Source organism: Antechinus flavipes, chromosome 3 (assembly GCF_016432865.1).
Source record: "Antechinus flavipes isolate AdamAnt ecotype Samford, QLD, Australia chromosome 3, AdamAnt_v2, whole genome shotgun sequence".
Lineage (NCBI taxonomy): Eukaryota > Metazoa > Chordata > Mammalia > Dasyuromorphia > Dasyuridae > Antechinus > Antechinus flavipes.
In genome coordinates this window covers 459,936,548-459,959,472 of record NC_067400.1, presented here as the reverse complement: position 1 = coordinate 459,959,472, position 22,925 = coordinate 459,936,548, and the positions used below count along the sequence as shown (strand labels likewise).

At 37.1% G+C, this 22,925-nt stretch overlaps 1 protein-coding gene across 4 annotated transcripts in view; it reads right to left on the bottom strand.

Moving 5' to 3' along the window:
* The window catches only part of ATP8A2 (ATPase phospholipid transporting 8A2), a 769,397-nt gene that overhangs the window by 34,192 nt on the left and 712,280 nt on the right, over nt 1-22,925 (bottom strand). For 3 of the 4 annotated variants that reach the window (XM_051986556.1, XM_051986558.1, XM_051986560.1), the window contains exons 34-35: nt 12,732-12,820; nt 4,688-4,792 (exon numbers count right to left, since the gene is read on the bottom strand). In XM_051986556.1, the coding sequence (XP_051842516.1) occupies nt 4,688-4,792; nt 12,732-12,820 (194 nt within the window). The remainder of the gene's footprint in view (nt 1-4,687; nt 4,793-12,731; nt 12,821-22,925) is intronic. The other variant, XM_051986559.1, reaches the window with a different exon arrangement.

Here is a 22,925-nt window from a genome sequence, read left to right as displayed (position 1 = left end):
AGGACCAAAGCAAAAGCTGGCTCAGTCCTCCCTTTCTCAAGGACTCTACTGAGCAAGCAGACCCTCGCTGCACAGGCTGGGGCTGGGGGAGAAGAAGGGTGTCACCGGGACAACGGCTCATCTGTTTTCACCTCTGAAGAAGTACTACTGGAGGGGCAAAGAAGATAACTATCTCTGAGAGGGTGAAGGTAGCCTTGCCAATCTTTACCAAAGCACAAGAGTAAGTTATATTGGGTGAAAAGCACTTAAGTGAAAGAAAATCCCCCGGCCTCACTGGTGAAAGGCAAGAGCAGGGACAGGAACATCTGATATTTAAACCAGACTGAAGCAAACTGCAGAAAATTGTCACTTCACTGTCTCCTCTCCCTCAATGATAAAGATTAGAAGGGAGGGGAAAATGACCTAGATTAGCACAAGGTTTAGTCTGCAGTGCTGAACTACGTTTAAATGAGAGGTAAAGCAAGATAACATTTTCATCTGCTAAAACTATATATATTTTTTGCTTGTTATAAAATCTATCTCCCTGTCCCTCCCTTCAGGGTTGAGGATACAACCCTGAAATTTCAATACTATTGAAAATGATCAAAATATCATTTTATGAAGTGTCTTAATTAAGCCACACTCTTTAAAGAAAAATTTAAAACTAAAGCTATCATTTTGAAACTGAATTCGTTTGCCCTCCCCCCAAGCCTTAATGGGAAATCTCCAGGAGATGCTTCTATAGTAAAGGGAAATAAAAAATTTAGCCCCCCCCCAAAAAAAAAAAGTTAGAGAGGAAATCTATTTTTGATTTTGTACAAAACAGTATAAAGTAAGTTTTATATGGTTACTGTGCAACATAAGAGGAAGACCTTATTGCTTCATTGTTGTTTAAAAGATATTGCTGGATACGACAGTTTGTGAAAAATACAGTTTGCTAATAAAAAAGGATGTAATTAAATGAAAATATTTAAGCAAGGAAAAATCATCTTGCTTAATAAATAAGCACTGCTCTGCTTCCTTATCCTTTATTTTAAAACTTCTAGTATCTCATTAATAAACAAACTAAACATTCTTAGGTACTAGGATGAATAAACCATAGATCTTGACAAGTAGAACTCAAGCCTATGGATCTAATTGCTTTTCCTTCTCTGTGTACTTCCACTACCTAAAACACAGAGTTCTCATGGGACTCCTTTCTTCTGTCACAGAGTACATATATTATTCCAGTAGAATGTAAGTTTCTTGAGGGCAGGAGCTATAGCTCTCATTTTTCAGAAGTGTAGAATTGAAACATCCCATTCAGACCTTGACAGCTAGCATTTACTGTTTAATTTAAAATAAAAAGCTTTTGCTTTTTTCAATCCCATTCTTCAACCCCTTAAGGCTAAACAATAGTGACATTTCAATATGATAGTTAATTTGATAATCTTATTGTTTAAATGTGTTAATGGAAACAGAGCACAAGGTTTCTAGATCTTCCTCCTTCCCTTCCTCCCTTCCTTTCTGTATCCCTGTCTTCCTACCTCCCTCCCCTTGTCCTTCCCCTCCCTCCTTATTCCCCTTCTTCCTCCCTCCCTCCTTCCTTCCTTTCTCTTTATTTCCTTCTTTCCTATTTGAGGCAGAATTTCCTGAGAAATTCTTAGAGAAGAACTTTCAGGTGCCTTGGGAGATCTTTTCTGAGCATCCAGGACAGGGGCCTGCTCCCAATCGGGCCACCTTGGGCCTTTTAGAAGGACTGGCCTCCAAGAAATCCATTCTCATGCAAACTGAAAATGTTCATTGCCAGGGCTCTTCCTTTTTACTTCCAGGCTAGTGGTTTCCTCCACTTTCCCTGATTTAAGAGTTGTGAGCAGCAGCCCCAGAACTCTAACAATGTCTCTTGGCTGCAGCTTTGCACAGATAATCCCGGCCGGGGAGAGGGTCCTGGGAAGCCTATGGTCACCACAGACAGTCCTTCTCCCCTCCACCACCCTTTCATCAGATACAAACGGACTCCGGTTACTGGCTTTTCTCTTAGAAAGGATCTAGGTAAACACGAGTATCCGAGGGGCCAGCAGGGGCCCTCAGCAGGTCTGAGGAGAGAGAGCAGGGGAGCTACAGCACCAGAATGCAGCTCCTGGTCATTTTTAAACTTAGTGTATGGTCATGGTTGCAGAAGCCATCTCCCCTGCCCCGTATTATTTCCCCCTGGCCAGGCCAACGGCACCAATGGAAGCAGGTGTGAGGGAGGGGGCCTCCACACAATGGAGACAAAAAGGAACAATCTTGAGGCCCAAATCAGGAGGCTCTGACACAAGCATAAAGCCAGCACCTCTCCAGACTCCAGAACTTCCCCGTTGCTCTCGTTTGCAGATGGACCACACAGAAAATCTGGGAACAATTAGGAGAGGGAAAAGCAAGCTCATTGGGAGGTGGAATTGGGGGAGGGATTCCTTACATCATCTTCATGCAAGTTATGGGAGCAAGTTATGTTTGGATAAAGAGAGATAAAAGAGCTTGTAGTCCGAACTTAGGAAAATAGGAGTCTGTGAAAATACTGAATACATACCAGGAAAAAAAAATCAGGAGCGGACGAAGTTGTTAAGTTTTTATGACTAGACAATATGTAAACACAAATGAGGAAGGTGAGCAAAGTCTAGACAGATGTGCATACAAGGCAGGCTCCAACTTCCTCCTGATAGAGTCAAACAGTATTTCAATCTGCCTCAAAATTTTAAACAAGGAATTATCAGCAATAAAAATGTCTCTTTTCAAAACTACAAGTAGCAGATAGTTATTGCTAACATTATCATTAAAAAGTCCTAAATAAATATGGAAATCCCTTCAAATTTCCCAAAATAACACCTTTGAAAAGAGTTGAAATACTTCTCTTTTTATTGTGTTTCTATAAGATAATTAAGGTTTTTTCTATTTTTTCAAAAACCGATTTTTCTCTGGCCCTATCCCTAATACACAGGAAGGATAATGGCAAAAATTTAAATAGCAACTAATGAAAAGCCCTGTCCAGAAAGTCTCTAGGAATGTCAACATCTGTAACTGCAAAGGAAGAACTCATTTTCCCATAGCTAGTGTTCTGCTGCTGGACCATTTAAAGACTGGTCAACTGGTAATTTATTCTTCATCTTAGCTTATGCATGGCTACAAACATTTGTCCTTCCATTTGTGAAACACTGAGATGTGAAATTTTCCTCTATAATCAACTCAGTGTTATGTTGCCCTGATTTGTAAAGAAATTTTTCATTATAATGATAAAATCTTTATTTTGGGGAGTGATTCAGACTTCTCAAATTTCTTACTTCACACCTCAATGAATACAGAATACAAGTGCCTTGTAGGTTTCCATCTTATCATCCAATGACATGTTCTTATAGTTCTTAGTTGTTTTTTATATAGAAAGCTCTTGAAACAATTCCAAAATGATCCATTCAAACAAACACTAAAACCTATATCTCTTTGTGGGATCTTTTTTTCTGAGTGGGAAGGGCAATTTATTACAAATATAATTTATTAACAATTCTTTATTAAGAGCTTATTTTTAGTTTACAAAGAAGGTTTCTTAAAATTCAGTTTATTGTTTCGCTTTTGTGATAATAAATCAAGAAACAGTGGAACTTTTGTCTTTGGGCACTGTTGCAATCAGAAGAGATGACATAAGAATCAGTTATAACACTAGATTAGATTATAAGCTCCCTGAGGGCAGAGACTATTGTGGTTTTTGTCTTTTTAACCTCAGAACTTAATAGAGTACCTGGCACATAGTAGGTATTTAATAATAATGCATGTCCCAATTATTAAAGAACTCTTTTCACCGAGGGATGTGCATAATTCCTTTATTTCCAAAAAGACATCCCAAACTGAAAGAATGTTGATCTTGTCTATTAGGATGCAAACTTTTCTCAGGCACCAGGCTTTCTTCTCTTTGCTAATCTATGTCGTTTTTGTCAAATCTAATTTAATCACCATAACTGAGCATGCTACAGAATGATTCCATGCTGTGAACAAGGACTCATTTGCATGCCCTACTCTCGGAGATGGCTGGCCTGCTGGTGTGCAGAAGGCAGAGGAGGTGAGGAGGGGCAACCATTTAAACGTACACACAGAGAGAAGCTCTAGCTCACGCGACAGCCATGCTGCCACCGGGAAAAAAGAATTAATAAGCTGCTCAGGCCCACTCCAAGTGGCATGGTAACAAGGGAGGCGCATGGCCCTTGAAGATCAGCATGCTGAGGAATCCGCATTGGCAGCCCTGTACATTAGCAAGAAACCAAACAGCGCATAAATCCCCAGCAGAGGCGGCCTGGGCCAGACACCCAAACAGACTGCTTCTGCTCTCCAGTCCTCTGGGGGACGCAGCTGAGCCTGCTCTTATCTGCCTAAGTCACAAGGACCCTTTCCCGTGTCCGCCCTGGGCTCAGTCTGGTGCTGACAGGCCCCAAGACGGAATCCAGGCAGTGGAGAAGGAGCCTGCCCCAAAACGGGCCTGGTGGTGAGGAGAGCCTGGGCTCCACACTGCCACACACAGACAGGGGCTACAGCCTCACTCCTGCTTGCTCCCGGAGGTGCAAAGGCTTTTCTGGGGGGAGGGGGGAATCACAATTATTTTCAAAACTGGGAAGATGGAGAAAGACATGGGAGAGAAATGGGGAAAGGGGTAGGGAGAACTGATACTTTTTTTTTTTTTAAAATTAGGATGGAATTGCCCCACCTCTTTCCATTACTATCACGAAGCATAGTTTTCCCCAGTTCTCTGGACTTAGTTTCCAACTCCTGAACCTGCTCCAGCAAAGTTTTATTGTAGGTATGCTTGGCCCTGTATCATAAGGGAAAGACAAAAAGAGAAGACAACACATGAGGTTTACACAGCTATAGAAAAGCCCCCTAGTACCCTCTCAGAACGGAGACGGTCGTCCATGGCCACAGGAAGGCCTGGGATGTAACGAGGCGCTCAAAGCCTCCATGCAAGATATAGGGTATATAAAGTGGGAAGCCTTACCAGGATGCTGCTGATCAGAGCTAGCTTCTGGTTTACGAAGAGTATCATTATTCACCTACTTCACACAGCACTTACTCTTGTATGAACACCCTAATGATCTAGGGTTGAGCTGTGGAGACTCAACATAGACATCATGGGATGGCCCAGCCCTCAGCCATTCCAAGCAAAGGCCTGATGATTCACCGAATACTCAGCAAGTCAAGCAAGACAAATTCCCAATCTGTCCTGGAAGATCTTTTCATTGAAGAGGATTAGAAGCCTGATTCCAGGAGCGGATCATCCTGGTCCTTACAAACCTCATCCCAACGGTCACTCGTGGACAGTGCTTCGTTCCCTGAACCTAAGCTGTGAAAGAAACATGTGTGTGTGTGGCGGGGGCTTAACTGTGCCGGGCATTGCTCTCCTGCCTTTTCCATTGGCAGCCATTACACAAATTGTAACATGGTAGGGAGGTTTATCCTGGCAGAGCTCATGCTGAGGGAGTGAAGACTGACCCCAAACCTGGAAGGCAATGACAGTATGAAAATACCCGTGCTCCATTTTTTTTTTCTAGCTAACCACCTTTCTTTGATTGTATGATTATCTTACTTGATGGGCTTATCTCCTGTGAAATGAGTTGGATGTTAACAGTGCTCACAAAAATAAAGTTTACATACTAAAAGATGAATATACACCTAAGAATTTCTCCCCTTCCTCACAATACCATATATATGTATATATGTACACATATATATTGCATTTGAATTCTAGACATTTTCTGAGCTGTTCTTTCAAGAAACAGGCTTACCTCTTCTGTTTGAAGATATTAAAACACCATAGTTTTGATTTAAGACAAAACATATTACTGTTCTTATAATAACCTCCATATACTTAAAAAAATCCTAAAACCTTTGTCAATATTTTCCCGCAACTTGTTGACCACAGGATCTCTTCAAAGTGGAGAGACAAATCATTCTGGGCCTAGAAAATTACCACTTGGTAAACAACATGGTCAAAGAAAATGGAAAAGAAGACAGTCAGAAGCCTTCTGGGAAGATCTGGGCATGGAAGCTGTAAGATGGCAAAGAATTCAGATATTATCTACATGTCCTAGGATTCCTAATTTGTTAAACCCTTTATTTATTTAAAAAAAAAAAAAAAAGAAAACAAAACTTGTGCATTTGCTGTACCACAAAATAGATTCATCTGAACCCATGAATAGGAACTGAGCCTAGTGAATAGGACTCAAAGGTAGCAGAGAGAAGACTTAGCATATCTGGCCAAAGAATGAAGACAAGTGAGCAATTTCATCTAAGTCACCAATGGTAAAATCTTTATATTCAAACAAAAGTGAGCAGAAGGCTTTCAGTCTTCATTTCTAAAGCTAGGTTTTATAGAGTTTTTAGGTGATAACAAAATATTCACAAATTCAATTATTAATACTTTGAAAATAAAAAGAAACTTTTATCTTCTTGATGCATAAATTGATGCATTGATATATATATATATATAATTATCTATACATAACATGCATATTTAAAAACTAACCCATATGACGTAATTTTTAATGGGACATAATTTAGCTGTACAGATCCCATTATTTTTAATGTCATGAAGTGTCCAAGATTTTTCAAATCTTAATTGCATAGTATACATAGCAATATTTAAGTGAAAGATAAAACACAAACTTCTTACACTCTATATTAATCTATACCTAATGAGTACTCCAAAAGTACCGTATGTGTGTTTGTATGGTTTATTCTTCTATTCACAGAGTAACTAATATATCAATAAAAAGATTATCATTTAATATTTAAATAAAGGAAATACCATCATATCAATGAGACTATCATTACACATAAAATACTGTGACTTAGAAGGCAAAACTATGGCAAATTTATGGAAACTAAATAGTATGTGTGTGGTAGTGGGATAATCAGAAGAACACTGAATGACACTGCCACTTAATAGGGCTTAATATCATCAATCATTTTGAGCATTTCCTTTTCATTATACCCATTTTTGATAGATATTATTTGCAAGTCAGGCCAGTTGCACTTAACTCAAAAGGTAAGTACAGGAACTATTTCCCCAGCTTACAGATATTAGTCTCACAAGCTATCTTGTACACCCAAATACTGGCTGTCCTGTATTATTTCTGGCAGGTTCTTCCCAAAGACTGAGAATTGGTGGCTCTGAGCCATAATCCCTACTGACCACATGGGAGATGGTGGGAGCTGAAGCACTGGCAAGGAGGTATTTTTTGGTCTCCATCATCTCTTTGAGAATGGGGGTTCAAAGGCACTATGACCGAGGCTTGGGGGTTGTTCAAGATTTGGATGATAGCAGTTTTCTGGGTTATGGAGTCTTCCTTGCCCTCTCTAGCTCCCCTATCACTACACATTTGCTATTGTATCAAGTAAATCTGGGATTTTCTAAGAAGAGGAAATTCTCCATTGTCCATCTCTAGTCTCAATTCCTAAATTACACACATCCTGAATGGGTTTCTGGCACCTCTTCACACCAGGCCTGTGCTCTCTTAATTCAGCGTACATTGTGGAGTGCATTTCTTCCTGTAGAAATGATGTTATAAATGATGTTTAGGTTCTCAAACTAGTTCATAAAAGCCATTTATAACCAACCTACAAGGTGACTAGAATACTACAAATCTACAGAGGTATTTTTTGCTTTTATTTTCCTTAGTAACTGTAGATTAATATTGCTCCTAAGGCAAAATGTGTTCAGAATTCCACAATGACTTAGAGAAAAAATTTTAGAATATATCAGCATTAGTGGTAGGGACTTATTGACTCTAGATTAATACTGTGTTCAGTATGGAGTGGTATTGGTCATGATGACATATTATTGATAATAATTATGTTTGTTATACTGTATTTAGTTTGGAGTAGAATTAGTCATGATGACGTATTATTGATAATAATAGTTTATTTGTATAGCACTCATTTGTTTGCATATTTTTAATGTCTTCTTTGCTCATATAGAATGCTATAAAATAGGTAGATAGCTCTAATTAGGCTCATTTGGTGCACGAGTCAACTTTAAATGACATGCTCAATGTAACATACCTACTAAGTGTGAAAACCAAGATGAAATCAATCTAAGTCTCCTGACTTAAAGTCCTGTTCAACTCTCACTTCTCAACCCCCTTAAAATGTTCTAAAATTGGACAAAATCTTTGTCTAGTAATATATATTTGTGAACTGTATTAGACCTCGTACTAAGATGTCAAAAGGTATTTGCAAATTTATCACTGGCATCATACTGAGGAATTAGTACGAATCAGGACTCAGTCTGAGACGAGCTTTAAATGGAATAAGATTTACTAGGGCTACTTTGACCAGTCCCTAACTAGATTACATAGATTAAGCAGCAGTGGATTAAGCTCTGGTACAAACCTCTGTATATGTAATAGGTATTAGAATCACCTCTAATCAGTGAGCAGTTTTTAAGTTTTCAATTGCCTTAGAAATGTAAATATTAGAAATTTTTTATTTTCCATGGTTTTTTCATTATCTTAGTTTCTTTTCTTCCTTTCACACAAAGAACTGTTTCTTTTTCCTGAGATGTACAGATGTACAGATCAAAAGGAAATGTTAAATCTTCTAAGTGCTCTCACATGCACAAAGATACTAGTTAAAAGGAAAACAGCTTAATTATATGGTTCAAAATTTACTTGTCATTTCTATGGTTAAACTGTTGCTTTAATTTTTAAATTGTATCTATAGGGGATTATGGCAAGGGCAAAAATGGTTGGAGTGATGCAAATTTAGGAAATGAGGACTAAATTCCCGAAGGAGATATAATAAAATAAAAAGAAATCCTTTCAAATGAGTTCATTGTCCTTAAAAGAGCCAACAGATGATTTTGAGACAAATAATGAATTTTCCAATGTTGAGAGGTAGACAGTTTGGGAGATTATATAAAAAAGCCATCATTGGCAAATAATTTGGAAGAATGTAAACCAAAGATTTCTACTTCTGTGACCAAATAGGTTTTTTTTTAAAGTTAGGGATCATATTTATCTGACAAAGCAATTTAAATTAAAAGTAATAATAATAATAATAATGATGATGATGATGATGAGAGCTAGCATTATATATAACCCTTTATGGTTTACAAAGTACTTTACAAATATCTTATTTTTTCCTCACAATAACTCTGGGATTTGGTATTGTTATTCATACTTTACAGTTGGGGAAACTGTGGCAGACAGTGATCATAGAGCTAGTAAGTGTCGTAAAGTTGGATTTGAATTTGAGATTTTAAGTGCATGTCAAGCACTCTAGCCACTGTATCACCTACTTCTACTTCGAATTGCCTCTTTTTATCCTTAGAAGCTAGATTAGCCACAGGTAAGGAGAGATAATGTGGATAGAAAATCAACAGGAACCCAGGAAGTTGGGGTGAAAGAATCATCTCAAAGACTCTTGGCAACAGCTGAAAAAAACTCAACTTTGAAACAGGACAGAATTTTCCAGCTTTTTCAATATGAAGGGGCATTATCAAAAATGAAATTGCTCTGTTCTTGGTCCAATCCAGGAAGCAAGGAATAATCCTTCCAACAAAATCTTACAAGTATTGCTCTAATGGCATATTACATACTTTGTCACACAAGATTTATCTCAACTGTAAATTTATAATTATTTCTCCTAAATGATGAAGTTCAAAAATTGGGAATGTGGTGGACTTTCAGTCATCAGGGTGACTGTCTATTCATAATAATATGGTAAGCAAGAAGAAAAAACACTGCATGGTTTCCAAAACAGAAATTTAGGAATTGAGAGTAAAGTTAAACAATGTGGCACTAACAGAGCCAAGTATTTAATAATGTTTCCTCTTCTCAGAAGGGGAGGGAAGACATTCCAGATTTACTTGACTCAGCAGCAAATGTTTCAAGCCCAGGGCTGAAGCTCTGGAGCATGGTATGAGATAAGTGGTCTGTATGATAGTGGATTCTTCAAACAAAAGAAAACTGTAGAACTCAATTTGCCAAAACATTTTAATTTGGGACTAAGATGCCTATCCCAAACTGGATATCTACATCCCCAGGGATTCTCTTGGTGCTAGAACACTTGCAGGATCTCTGCCAAACCTCCTCCACTGCTGGCAGTACCATCTGCATTAGGTGATATCCTTTGTGTTGTTCATATGTGGATGCACAGGTCTGGCTGAAAAACAGACAGGCCATGTGCAAACACAAAAGTGACCTCTTCATGTTCCCTTAAAGTGTCTTTTTTCCAAGAAGGCCCTTGGTCCTAGCTCAAGTTTTGTCTGGCTAAGGGAATGTACTTTTCCTTCTTCCATATGTGAGGTTGGAAACTGTGTCATTTCCTAGTTAAAATATAAATGGTGTTAATTTTACAATGACAGAGGCAAAAAAAAATCCTGTTTTGTTTCTCAATGGTGATAATGACCTTCTGTTTAAAACCATTGGGAAAAAAATACAGAAAATCAGAAAGTGGGGGATAGGTTTTGGTCTAGTGAACGTTTTCATCTCGGCACATTCTGTCTTAAACATGGAGGTTGTGGAGGAGGGGGTGAGGAGAGTGAAAAGGGAAGTAGAGATACTCTTGTTGAAATCCCATTAGGCAAAAACTGAGATTTAGCAACAGAATTTTAGGAAACTAATTCTAGATAATTAAATCTTAATCAATCGAGACCACTTTACATCAAAACCAAAGCCTCTCATTCATTAGTGGGAAGAAGTCATACATGTAGGTAAGTCTGAAGGCATACTTGTCAGGAGGTGACTGGTACTTGATTTTCTTGCTTCATACAGAATATCTGGTGGACAGTGATTACATTGTGCTAGTCTGGGGCCATTTCCTAAAAGAGCAAATATGGGACATAGCAATCCCTTCAACTCTCAGTTACACTCATTTTATGCCTTTTCTGACTACCCTTAAAATTTCAGAGGATTCAGAGTACCATTTAATGGAAAATATTTTGGCACTTAACATAGTGAGAGTATGGCAGCAGCAATGGTCATTAAATCACTGTCTCTCTATATATTGTCTCTATAAAACTGGACTCAGACTAAGAGCCCAAGAAGAAAAGAAGTACTTAATTTACCTCAATAGCTAAAAAAACCCAAAAAACCTTAGTGACTTGCTGACAATTTTACACAGAATATTTTGGTTTTTTATATATTTTTCACATTAGGTATCATCAGTTGTCAAGATAATGCCAAAATGAAAAACTTCTTCAAAAGATATATCCTTAACTGTCAAGCAAGAAAAATTCTCATTGAAGGTGGGAGGAAGGGAATGACAAAAATGAAGCTCAATGTCTTTTCTTGGAAGCCTCAGATTAAAGCCATAATACTCTACCTCTAGGTCTCCCACCCATAATTATGCTTTGTCCTAAATGTAGCCAGGTTAGGAAATCTTTATCTTCAGGAAAACTTGCAAGCATTTGTGGGAAGTTTGGGTACCCATAAAATAAAAGGAAAAATTGTTCTCTTTAGACCACTGACTCCTTTGCTTATATATTAAGGCTATAATTTACAATGTTTTGTAACTTATTTCATTGTTTCATAATATGTAATAACTGTTCCTGACACTGTGCAAATCAAAATTAAAAAAATAGGATAATTTATCTCACTCTCACATATCATCTTGGAAATGCTTCGTCTTTATTTTTTTACTAATCATAAGTTGCGATGGGTTCCAAACACTTTTCGTTGTGTTTCTTTGTCTCCCCCTGACCCTTGATCATGTGTTTGAGTATCTGTAAGTCAATACTTAAATGAACCTGGGGAATTGTTATTTGAAGGAGTCCTGCTATGAATTCTTTTGATAAAGTGAAGAATCCTTTTAAAATTTGAGATCATATTATTTGCTTACTAACGATAGAGGTACTTTTGTTTAAAGCACATTAGGAAAACATCCAGAAAATTAGACAGTGAGGCTTTTGGTTTAGTGAGCTCTGTAATCAACACTCATTCTTTCTCTAAAATGGTGGAAATGCTTTGCTGTTGAAATCCCCACATTCAGGGTCTGTAATGGGATTCTTAAGAGACTGATTTAAGAAGAAGAATCTTATTTGACTGAGACCATTAAAAAAGAAAACCCAAACAAAGGAACCAGTCTATTCATTCACTACCGGGAACTAGGAGTCTTCCAACTCTTGCAGGTAAATCTGAGACCACACCTGGAGGACGTGACTTTTATTTGATTCTCCAGGAGACAATGACTGTATCACTACTCTTAGGCCAAAGAAGCAAATTTGGGAAAGTTTTGCCTTTTTTGGCTTTCTGTTTTTATTTTTAAGTGAGTTTTACAACCAACCATGCCTAGAATAACTGCTTACCTAGTTAGGACTCCTGGAAAGCAGAAATAAAAGATTTGAGCTCCCAAGACCTACCATTATTTGCTATTATCTTAAGAAAGAAAATAATGACTTGTGAGTATTGTTAAAAGCAAATTTAGCTGGGTAGAGAATGAGGTAAAAAGAGAAAGGAACTCTTTCTTTATAATAATAAAGGATGAGAATGAAGAAAATGAAGGAGTAAAAGTCTGCAGATACTATGTTTCTTTTCTAAAATGAGATTTTCATAATAACATTATATTCTTATTGAGATATATTCAGGCAAGATAGATCAACTAACCTCAAATGGAAAGTTTCCTAAGAATTCCCAGGGCATTTAACATTCTCATCAGACTATTAGCTTAATCTGAATGATGATGCTGATACTGAGAGAGAGATTATGATCATTATTAATACATTTACAATATTATTTCACTTTTTAACTTACGCTGTCCATGCCAAATCTTTAAGTAAGCATGCCCCGGGCACCAGAAGCAAACCCAGCCAGAAATATCCACATTTTAACACCATTCCTGCCTGCAAAGAAAAAGAAATCAATTCTTAATATCAATACTTTTACCTAGATCAGTCAACGGAGATTGTTTTCACAACTAGATAGAATAGTGTAATGTCCAATTCCAAGGGAAGCAAACGTAGTCCCCAAGATCGATATATTCATAAGGATTTTTTTTAAACCAAAGTCCATATCCTGTTATGTAACATTAACAGTGTAAGACAGAATATGGCTGACCATTGGCTTGGTAAAGAAGCAGGTAGGGAAATTTCTTGGTGATCACAGAGGAAGGATTCTAAATGGTGGCACCTGTGGGCCACAGAAACAGAACAGAGATAAGAGGTCTTCACATTTGTGATTGTTAGTAAATACAATCCTGAGGCACACATGTCAGAAAAGTAATTCATATTCCAAGCACAATAAAGTAGTGGACAGCCAGTGTGTGAAGTTTAAGTTATAAAGGAAGGTCAACAGACATTCTAGGAGACGTTAGACAATGGTATAAAGTGGATAAGACAATTGCCACCCCAGGCAATATATTCTAAATTGCTCATCAATGATAATTAATGACAACACAGATAATAAAGCTAATATGGATTCAGGCATTTAGGATTTGAAAATACTTGGCACATAAGGCTTAAGTGTGGTGGTCTGACTTGGAGACCGCATAAAAGCAATAGCAGAACGGAGGGAATCTGAAGGAAGCTGTTGGGATGAAAAGTGTGAGGGTGAGGCTAATTTATGAATCTTGCTAAGGGGGAATTTTAAATGATGGCAAAACTTCTTAAACTGTAGTCAGGACCACATATGGGGTCATGTGATAGAATGGAGAGGATTGTGAAATTATGATATATTATCCATAAATGTTTGATTTGTATACCTATTTTATATATTATATTATAATAAAAATATAATATTATAAATATATATTACATATATATATCTGCAGTTGCATAAAAATTTATTGGGCAAAAAGGGTTTGCAAGTGGAACAAGTTTAAGAAGTCCCATTTTAAAGGACAGGGTTTTTTTGTTTTTTTTTTTTAAATTTTTATTTAATAATTACTTTATATTGACCGAATCCATGCCAGGGTAATTTTTTTACAACATTATCCCTTGCACTCGTTTCTGTTCCGATTTTTCCCCTCCCTCCCTCCACCCCCTCCCCTAGATGGCAAGCAGTCCTATATATGTTGGATATGTTGCAGTATATCCTAGATACAGTATATGTTTGCAGAACCGAACAGTTCTCTTGTTGCACAGGGAGAATTGGATTCAGAAGGTATAAATAACCCGGGAAGAAAAACAAAAATGCAGATAGTTCACATTCGTTTCCCAGTGTTCTTTCTTTGGGTGTAGCTGCTTCTGTCCGTCATTTATCAATTGAAACTCAGGTCTCTTTGTCAAAGAAATCCACTTCCATCAAAATATGTCCTCATACAATATCGTTGTCGAAGTGTATAATGATCTCCTGGTTCTGCTCATTTCACTTAGCATCAGTTCATGTAAGTCTCGCCAGTCCTCTCTGTATTCATCCTGCTGGTCATTTCTTACAGAACAATAATATTCCATAACATTCATATACCACAATTTACCCAGCCATTCTCCAATTGATGGGCATCCATTCATTTTCCAGTTTCTAGCCACTACAAACAGGGCTGCTACAAACATTTTGGCACATACAGGTCCCTTTCCCTTCTTTAGTATTTCTTTGGGATATAAGCCCAATAGAAACACTGCTGGATCAAAGGGTATGCACAATTTGACAACTTTTTGGGCATAATTCCAGATTGCTCTCCAGAATGGTTGGATTCGTTCAAGGACAGGGGGTTTTGACCAGAAGGTTAGAACCAGATTTTCTGGGCACAGAAAATTATGTGAAAGATTGTTTCTCTTCTTATCACCCATCTGTCCTTTGTGGCTTTTGGCTAGCTTATTTGTGAATAAAAAAAGGACAAGACTAATTTTAGGGATGCAACACTCTATTATTATATATAGAAGTAATATTATGAACTTAATTCTGGGTAATTAGAAGGGGAAAATACTTTTGGGAACATTTGGTTTTACCACATGTATTTAGTCAAAAAAATGACAGTGGTAAGCAATTATAAACTCTCCTCTTCTCCCTTCTATGAATGTGCTGGATCTTTACTTGGAATTACTGAAGCTCAAGAGTTATTCCTGAATTCTGGCATCCTGAATATTTTCTGCCTCAATAAAGTTCCTTTTGCTTATCACTTTCCCACTTTATTTTAGGAAAAGGGACATGGTGAGAACAAAGTAATTTAGGGTAGCTGTGTCAGAGTTCAGATATATTTAGTAGTAATAAACTTTGGTAGGCTTGGTTAAGCAGCAGGTGTTCCCAGATGTTGCTATCATTTAGAGAATCCAAACCCCTGTAGTGTTTGCAGAATGACAGATAATGTGTTTTTTTTCTCTGTAGTGATAACCAAAACACATGGCATGTTAAAATACTTCAAGATACCAAAATGCAGGGAGATATTAAGTTTCTAGTTTCCTACAATCACTCATGCACTCTCTTTACCATTCAAGTTTCCTACAGTGTTGCCAACTGTAAATCTAAATTTTCTAAACAGGGATAAAGGAACATCAAAGTCATACTTTGTGAAATGTGTTCAAGAGTATTCTGCCACTGACCTATTTCAGAATCCTAGCAAGGTGGCAATTAAACAGTTTGTACTGGAAAACCACTCTCCCTCTAACTTAATATGTGGTTCCTGAATGAGTCCTCATATACCACTTTTAGGAAACTGCCAATTCCCAGAGGGTGAAAATGGAAACCAGGTCCAGTAGCACAGAAGGAAGGCACCATCCTTTGAGTTCTTCCAGGCATGATACTAATCGGGCGTAATCTTCATTTCTCTTTATTCTTATGTCTATTGATCCCATTAGTGTTCATAGGAAAGTCAGCACAGTGGTATGGGATATAGAATTCAGTGGCAGAGCTGATACTTCATTACCATATTTTCACTTTGTGAGTGAAAAAAAGTAAATGTGTCTGAGAGATAGAGCTAAATAAATCAAGTGTACTGTGTGGAGCCCTAATCTTAATGGTGCAATCTACACTTGCCTAAGGGACACTCCTGACATCTTCTTACCTACAAGAGTTGCCTCTCTGTTTTTTTTTCCCTTAAAAATTTTGATAGATGCTTTCTCTTTTAATGTTCCCTTCATTTCTAAATACATTGCCCCTTGCCCTCCCAGAATGAACCGTGCCTTGTAACAACAACAACAACAAAAAGATTAAAAAACCCCTTACCAATACAATGATTGAGTCTGACAGAATAATACAACATTCTACACCCATAGCCTCTCATTTTGTGCCAAGAAGGGGGGAAGGCAAATTTTTTTTCATCCCTTCACTTCATCTCTTTCATACTTCCCCTTAAAGTACTTCAGGCAGTACTTTAGTAATTATAATTATAAAGCATTAAGTTTCATATTTTTAGTTTTCCCATTCAGATTATTATAATAATTTACACTATGGTTCTAATTCTGCTTACTTCATTCTGAATCATTTAAAATGTCTTCCTAAATTTCTCTGTTTTCTTCATATTTATAACTTTTTTTTTTGCGAGGCATTTTGAGTTAAGTGACTTGTCCTGGATCACACAGTACGTGTTAAATGTCTGAGGCCAGATTTGAACCTAGATCTCCCTGACTCCAAGGCCACTGCTCTATTCATTATACCATCTAGCTGCCCCATATTCATAATTTCTTGCAATACAGTAATAGTGAATTATAAGCACAAATTACCAATCAGTGAGTATATGCTTTGTTTTCAGCTCTTTGCTTCTATTAAAAGTGCTAAGAATATTTTAGTGTATAAAGAACCTTTCCTTCTGTCTTTGATGTCTTTAAGGTCTAGTATAGCATCAGATTAGTTGGCCAAAGAGTATGGACATTTTAGTTATTTTATTAGCATAATTTCAAATTACCTTTCAGAACAATTAGACCAGTTCACAGCTCTAGCAACTATGTATTAGTATGTCTGCCCCTCCAACAGTGATTGTTCCAACTCTTGTCACCACTGTCAATTTGCTGGGATGCGAGTTGTGTGACTTGTGTTTCTTTTATTATTGGTTTGTTTAGAACCATCTTTTGTATAGTTATTAATAATTCACAAATATTCTTTTGAGAACTGTTTCTTTGACCATTTCTCCACAGGGAAAATTAAAAAATGATCAAAGAATATGAAGAAACAGTTCTCAAAAAGAAGACTATTAACAACTATATATAATATATACATAAATATATTTATGTATACATATACACATATATACTTAATACATAATATATACCTCTTTTTATAGGCACATACATTTATGTTAATTTTCTATCCATTTTGGGTATAGGTAGCATAACAGACTGAGAACTGGAGCTGGAAGCAGGAAGACCTGAGCTCCACTGATGCTTCAGATATTATTAGCTGTGTGATACTGGTCAAATCACTGAACTTCTCCCAGTTCCAGTTTTCTTATTTATAAGATGTGAATTCTAATAGTAACTTCCTCACAGGGCCATTATGATGATCAATCAAATGAAATACTATGTGTCATATTTTGCAATCCTTAAAGTGTTATATAAGTAATTAGCATTATCAGAGCTTCATCAGAGATATGCAATACAAAGGTCCCCCCCCAATTCCAATCAACAGCTTCCTTTCTTAGTCTAACTGCTTTTTGAAAGCAAAGGCTTTCCAATTTCATGCTACTGAAAAGATCTATTTCATCAGGGTGGTAGAGTAGAAAAGACTCCGAGTCTGGGACCAGAGAACCTGAGTTCAAATCCTACCTTCTATGTAGTCTTATATAAGATACTTGTAGAATCTCAGCTGCTTTACCTATGAAGCAAAGGACTAAACGGCCCTTTTAGCTTGCAAACCTTGCCTATGATTTTCTGATGATTTCATCTATTTCTTATTTCATTATTTTTTCATTCTTATTTCATTAAAAACTCTCTTACCAGCCACAGCTATGAATACAACCTCTTCTATTTCATTTACTGGGTCTATATAACAAAGGAATCATAAAAGAGGGAAAGAGAGCCATATGTACAAAAATGTAGCACCTTTTTTTGTGGTGGCAAGAAACTAGAAATTAAGGGGATACCCATCAATTGAGGAATTACTGAATGAGTTGTAGTATATGAACATAATGAAATTGTATTGCTCTAGAAGAAATGATGGGGATGCTGATTACAGAAAATTCTGGAAAGACTTACATGAACTGATGTTGAGTGACATGAGTAGAACTAGGAGAACATTGTACAAATGTGATGTGATGATCAATTGTGATGGACTTAATTCTTTTTAGCAATATAGCCAACTAAGACAATTTCAACAGACTTGGGATGGAAAATGTCATCCTTATCCAAAGAAAGAATTATAGAGAGACTGAATATGATAAACAAACTACTTTCACGTTTTTTGTTTGTTTTTTTCCCTTTTGTTTTGAATTTTTTTTTAAAACATGACAAATATGTAAATATGTTTAACATGATTGTACATGTATAATCTATATTGAATTGCTTGCTGTTTTGGAGAGGGGGAATGAGAAAAAAATTGGAACTCAAAATCTTACAAAAATAAATGTTGAAAACTATCTTTATATGTAATTGGAAAAATAAAATACTATTGAGAAAAAAAACAAAAACCATAATGATGTGACCATTAATATTTTGGGTACATATTCCTTTTGGATGCAAACATCCTTTCTATGATGCTATATTTTAATGACATTAATCTTAAGGAAGATCTTTCTGATCCTTTTCATCACAGAATTAGAGTTGAATCTTGGAATCGTAATAACCTGAGTTCAAATCCTCATTGTGGCAATGCTAGTTTTTAATCATGAAGAAGTAGCCTAGATTTCTCAGTGCCCCAGACAGCTCTTTAAAGCTACAAATTGAAAAGAAGTCATCGATCTATATCAGGGGAGAGACTTTCCATCCTGGCAGGTCCCCACATCAATGAAGTCACAAGTAAGGATTTTACAAAGAGATAGAAAATAATGTTCATTTTTTTAAACATTTCTAAAATAATGGTAGTAATGATAAAAATGCTAATTTTTTTTATTTGGAAAACTATAGTATATAAGTATGATGGATCATAGCTGGATCTGTCCAAATTGACTAGAATGACTACAAAGCTGTGTTCATTGCAAAGCTACACCTTATGCTACAATTATACACTAATGGTATCCTATAGAGTCTTGAACAAATAAATACTTGTTGAATTAAAATAATTACTAATTATTTTAGTTGTAGCAGATAGTTGTTGTTTTAACTATTCTAACTGTTCTAATAATAATTATATTTAACTAAAAACTAAAGTTGTTTTAACTATTCTAAGATTGCTCTTTTAATTCATATTCATTTTAGTTTACAAAGAACTTTTACTTTGATTATCAGCTGTGGGAATGTGTTATCCATGCTGAAATTAAAAGGCGACTAACTCTGTCAGAGTTGGGAATTTAACAATCGACTTAGAAGAAATACTAGAACTGTTGGCATGTGTATGGAATGCAAACACCCTCCTTAGAAGTTTTTCAGCTTTTCTGCCTCTCTGTGAGCTGGTTAGAATTTGCTCAAATTCTGTTCATGGGATCCTATTTACTCCTATTTGTAGTCGTAGGATTGGATTTACAAATGAGAGGAACTTTAAGGAGAAGAAGCTTTTCCTGGAAGAATGGTTTAGACCATGTGAATATATGGGCTTTCTGCGGGTTGTGTCAGAATTTCTAGGATGGGCTGTACAGTTATGAGGTGACAACAGTACCCGGTCTTGCTTTTGTGACTGCTTAGGATAAGCTCACAGCAGAGATCTGTCTGCTACAGCAAACAAAGATTCCAGGGAGAAGAATGTATGAAGTCCTGAAGAATGATGTGTCTCCCAAGGGCTTTTCTTAGGCTACTGCTCTGATCCTATTAACACAAAGTTAAATTCTCCTATCAATCAAAAGTAGCTCCCTGCTGTTCTTCTTAGGATATGGACTGTGGGCAGGTAAGTGTATGATCGTGTTTGGGGGAGCTCCATCAGCAGCTCCCAATCCATCTGTGGTCCAGCTCATCAATCTTAGGGTTTTGCCTGAGGTACTGGAGAAATTAAATGAGCCTTAGGGTCGCTCAGCTTCTAAGTTCAGAGGCAAAACTTAAACTCAAGCCTAGCACTCTCCATGAGACTAAGCTGCTGCTTCAATTATTCCAGTCTTACACATTTCAAATAATAGGACTCCAAAGTGGCCTGCCCAATGCCAAACTCCCCAGGAGGATTCATGACAGAGTTCCTGTGGGTGATGAACCTAATAAGAAATCGTGATGTTTTTACCTAAGAAGCTAGCTTTTAGACTCTACTAAGGAAGATAAAAATGGCTTTATCCCAAGGCTCAGCTGTGAACCCTCCATTTTCTCTAATAAATATAATTGCTCTGTGAGATATATAGTACAAACGTTATTATCCAATCAGCTGACAAACCTTGTTGCTCCTACCTCTATAGTTTTTCTAACACTGGCCTCTTCTCACTACTCAGATAGCTACCCCCTCACATAAGGAACCTTATAATTTCTTTACTTAGATTGTTGCAATGGCATTTACCCTTCTAACTTCCCTCTCTTTGTAGTTCCTTCCCACTCTGGTTCATCCTTTCAACTGCTGTCAAAGAGATTTTCCTTAGGGCAAGTCTGACCATGTTACTCCCCTCCTAAACAAACTTCAATAACTCCCAATTACTTCTCTGACTCAGTCCTTTACAATCTGCCCCAATCTTTTCTGTAGAAGTGGATTTAGTTGGGACTTGAGGGAAGCCAGAAAAAAACAGAAGAAAAAAATGAGGAAGGAGAGCTTTTCAGTCATGGCAGACAGCCAGTGGAAATGCCTGGAGCTGGGAGATGGAGTATCTGATGAACAGCTCTTCCACCTGATTTTCTACTCTAACTCTCATTTAGATTAAGGCCTTTCTGCTGTATGCCAAGAGCACTGATATGCTCTTTTAAATGGTATTCCTTACCCCATCTTCAATCCATCCTCCATCCATTGCCACCGGGACAGCCACCTTAAAATAGGACTTTGTATGTTCCCTTCCCAAGACATCTGTGGGAGCAGTCCAAATTACCTAGCCTGCCATTTAGAACCTTCACCCTACCTCTCTGGCCTTCTCTGATCATAGTCCTTCTTGAGCTCCATTTATAATGATCTTTGCTCATTCATGATCTACTCTGAATACGTCAGGATTTCTACCTTCACACCTCCATTAAAAATGCAGCCCAAGTCCCACCTTCTACCCCTGCCATTTATTCCCTTTTGGACTTTTCAATCAACCATTAATTCTGCCTCAGTTTCTTCATCTATAAAATTAAGGGGTTGGGTGGGATGACCTCTAAAGCCTCCTCTAGTCCTCCATCTATAATCCTATGACAGGATCTATAATCCTGTCATAGGATTATAGGCACCTATGAAACTGTCTCTGACAACTCTAACCTTTGGTGATAATTTTATCCCATGGCTTCCTATACTAGCATCTCTTATATTCATTTACTTCTTACTGTATGGCATTAGTTAAATTTTATAACTGTGCTATATTCTTAACTAGACAATAAGCTCTCTGAAAATGGAGACCATGTCTTATTCCTTTAAACAAATCCCCAGGATTTAGGCTATTGTTGTATCCCTTGTGAATGCTCAATAAATATTTGTGGAGGATGGTGCAACGGAAGAATGCTTAGCAAGAGCCTTAAGTGTATATATTCTCACACATACTTCAAAACTTCAACACCTCAAGCTATAGGAAGGGATCCTGATTTAAATAACTACTTTCTGAACCACTGGCAAAGTGACTACTGTGATCAGTGCTTCAAATCTTTATAATCTCCAAGAATTCAAACACTTGAGAAGAGGGTGGGAGCTACCTACCTACCTCTCCATTAAGGAGCCAGAGAAATCAGATGAGTTACTACAATTGCTTTTTTGACTATAAAATCCATTTTTTGGAAAATGCAATATTTTAATGAGAGAATCTTACCATCCTCCCACCATCAAAATAAATATATTTCCCTTTTCCTGAAAGGATATGTGTTCCAAATGGTTGAAGTTAGGAGGAGGTATATAGCTCAGCAATTAATTGATACTTTTCAATTTCAGCTTCTAAGAGTCCTAGTTTATATACTTTGTATATACTTTGTACCAGTCATTTCCATCTGGTCAGACAATTTTCCTTAGTTTAAGCTTGTTAAGAGTAGGAAAACTTAAGAGGAAGTATCTACAAGTGTTTTTCCCCTCCTGTTTTTTTCTTCAATTCTGACAGTCACAACTGAGCAGGAGCCAGGAACCTACAGGGATTCTTTCCTCCTGACTTGGTCCTTTTCTTTTTACTACTAACCTTCTCTACCTGAAATTCATTCCTTCTGTCCACTTCACTGTCTTTCTGCTTGAGAAATGACTTGTGCCAGACAGAGGTTTCATAATATCAAAGTGAAATATGCAAATGATACATTCCTAGGTCCCAAATATGAGGAATTTAACTAATAAATTAACTCCTTTCACCAGGGATTTAAGGAGGCTTGAGAGAGATACTCTGATTAATATCTGTGATTCCAGAGTGCTGGTAAAACAAACATATGAGCATTCTAAGGTGTTAATTAGCTTATTCAAATAATTTGTTAGAGAAACTAGTACTAGAACTTATCATTTCTGGCTACTCTCCCATAGGACAAGAGCAAATCAAAATATCTTGTAAGACAGCTTCTCCAGTGGAGACTGATCAATAGGTCATATAGACTACTGGTATAGCTCCCAGCAAAGTGCCAAAGTTATATCAATAGTTTTTAAGATCTGCTGGTCCATCACTGGAGGGAAGGAGAAGTTGTCTTATAAGACCTTCATGGGATAGCAGTCAGGCATTAGGTCCCTAGTCTCATTTATTAGCTATTTATTATCTTTAGTTTGAATAAATATTTCAGAGTAGCTGGCAAACCAACCACCAAAACCCAAGAAATGAGTAGCTGCAACTCTCTACCCTTCAGGGCCATCTTACATGCTACCTCTTCCACAGAACACTCTCCAATTTCCCACTGAGTCTGGGGAGCTCATTCCTCTCCACTGTAAGAGCACTTT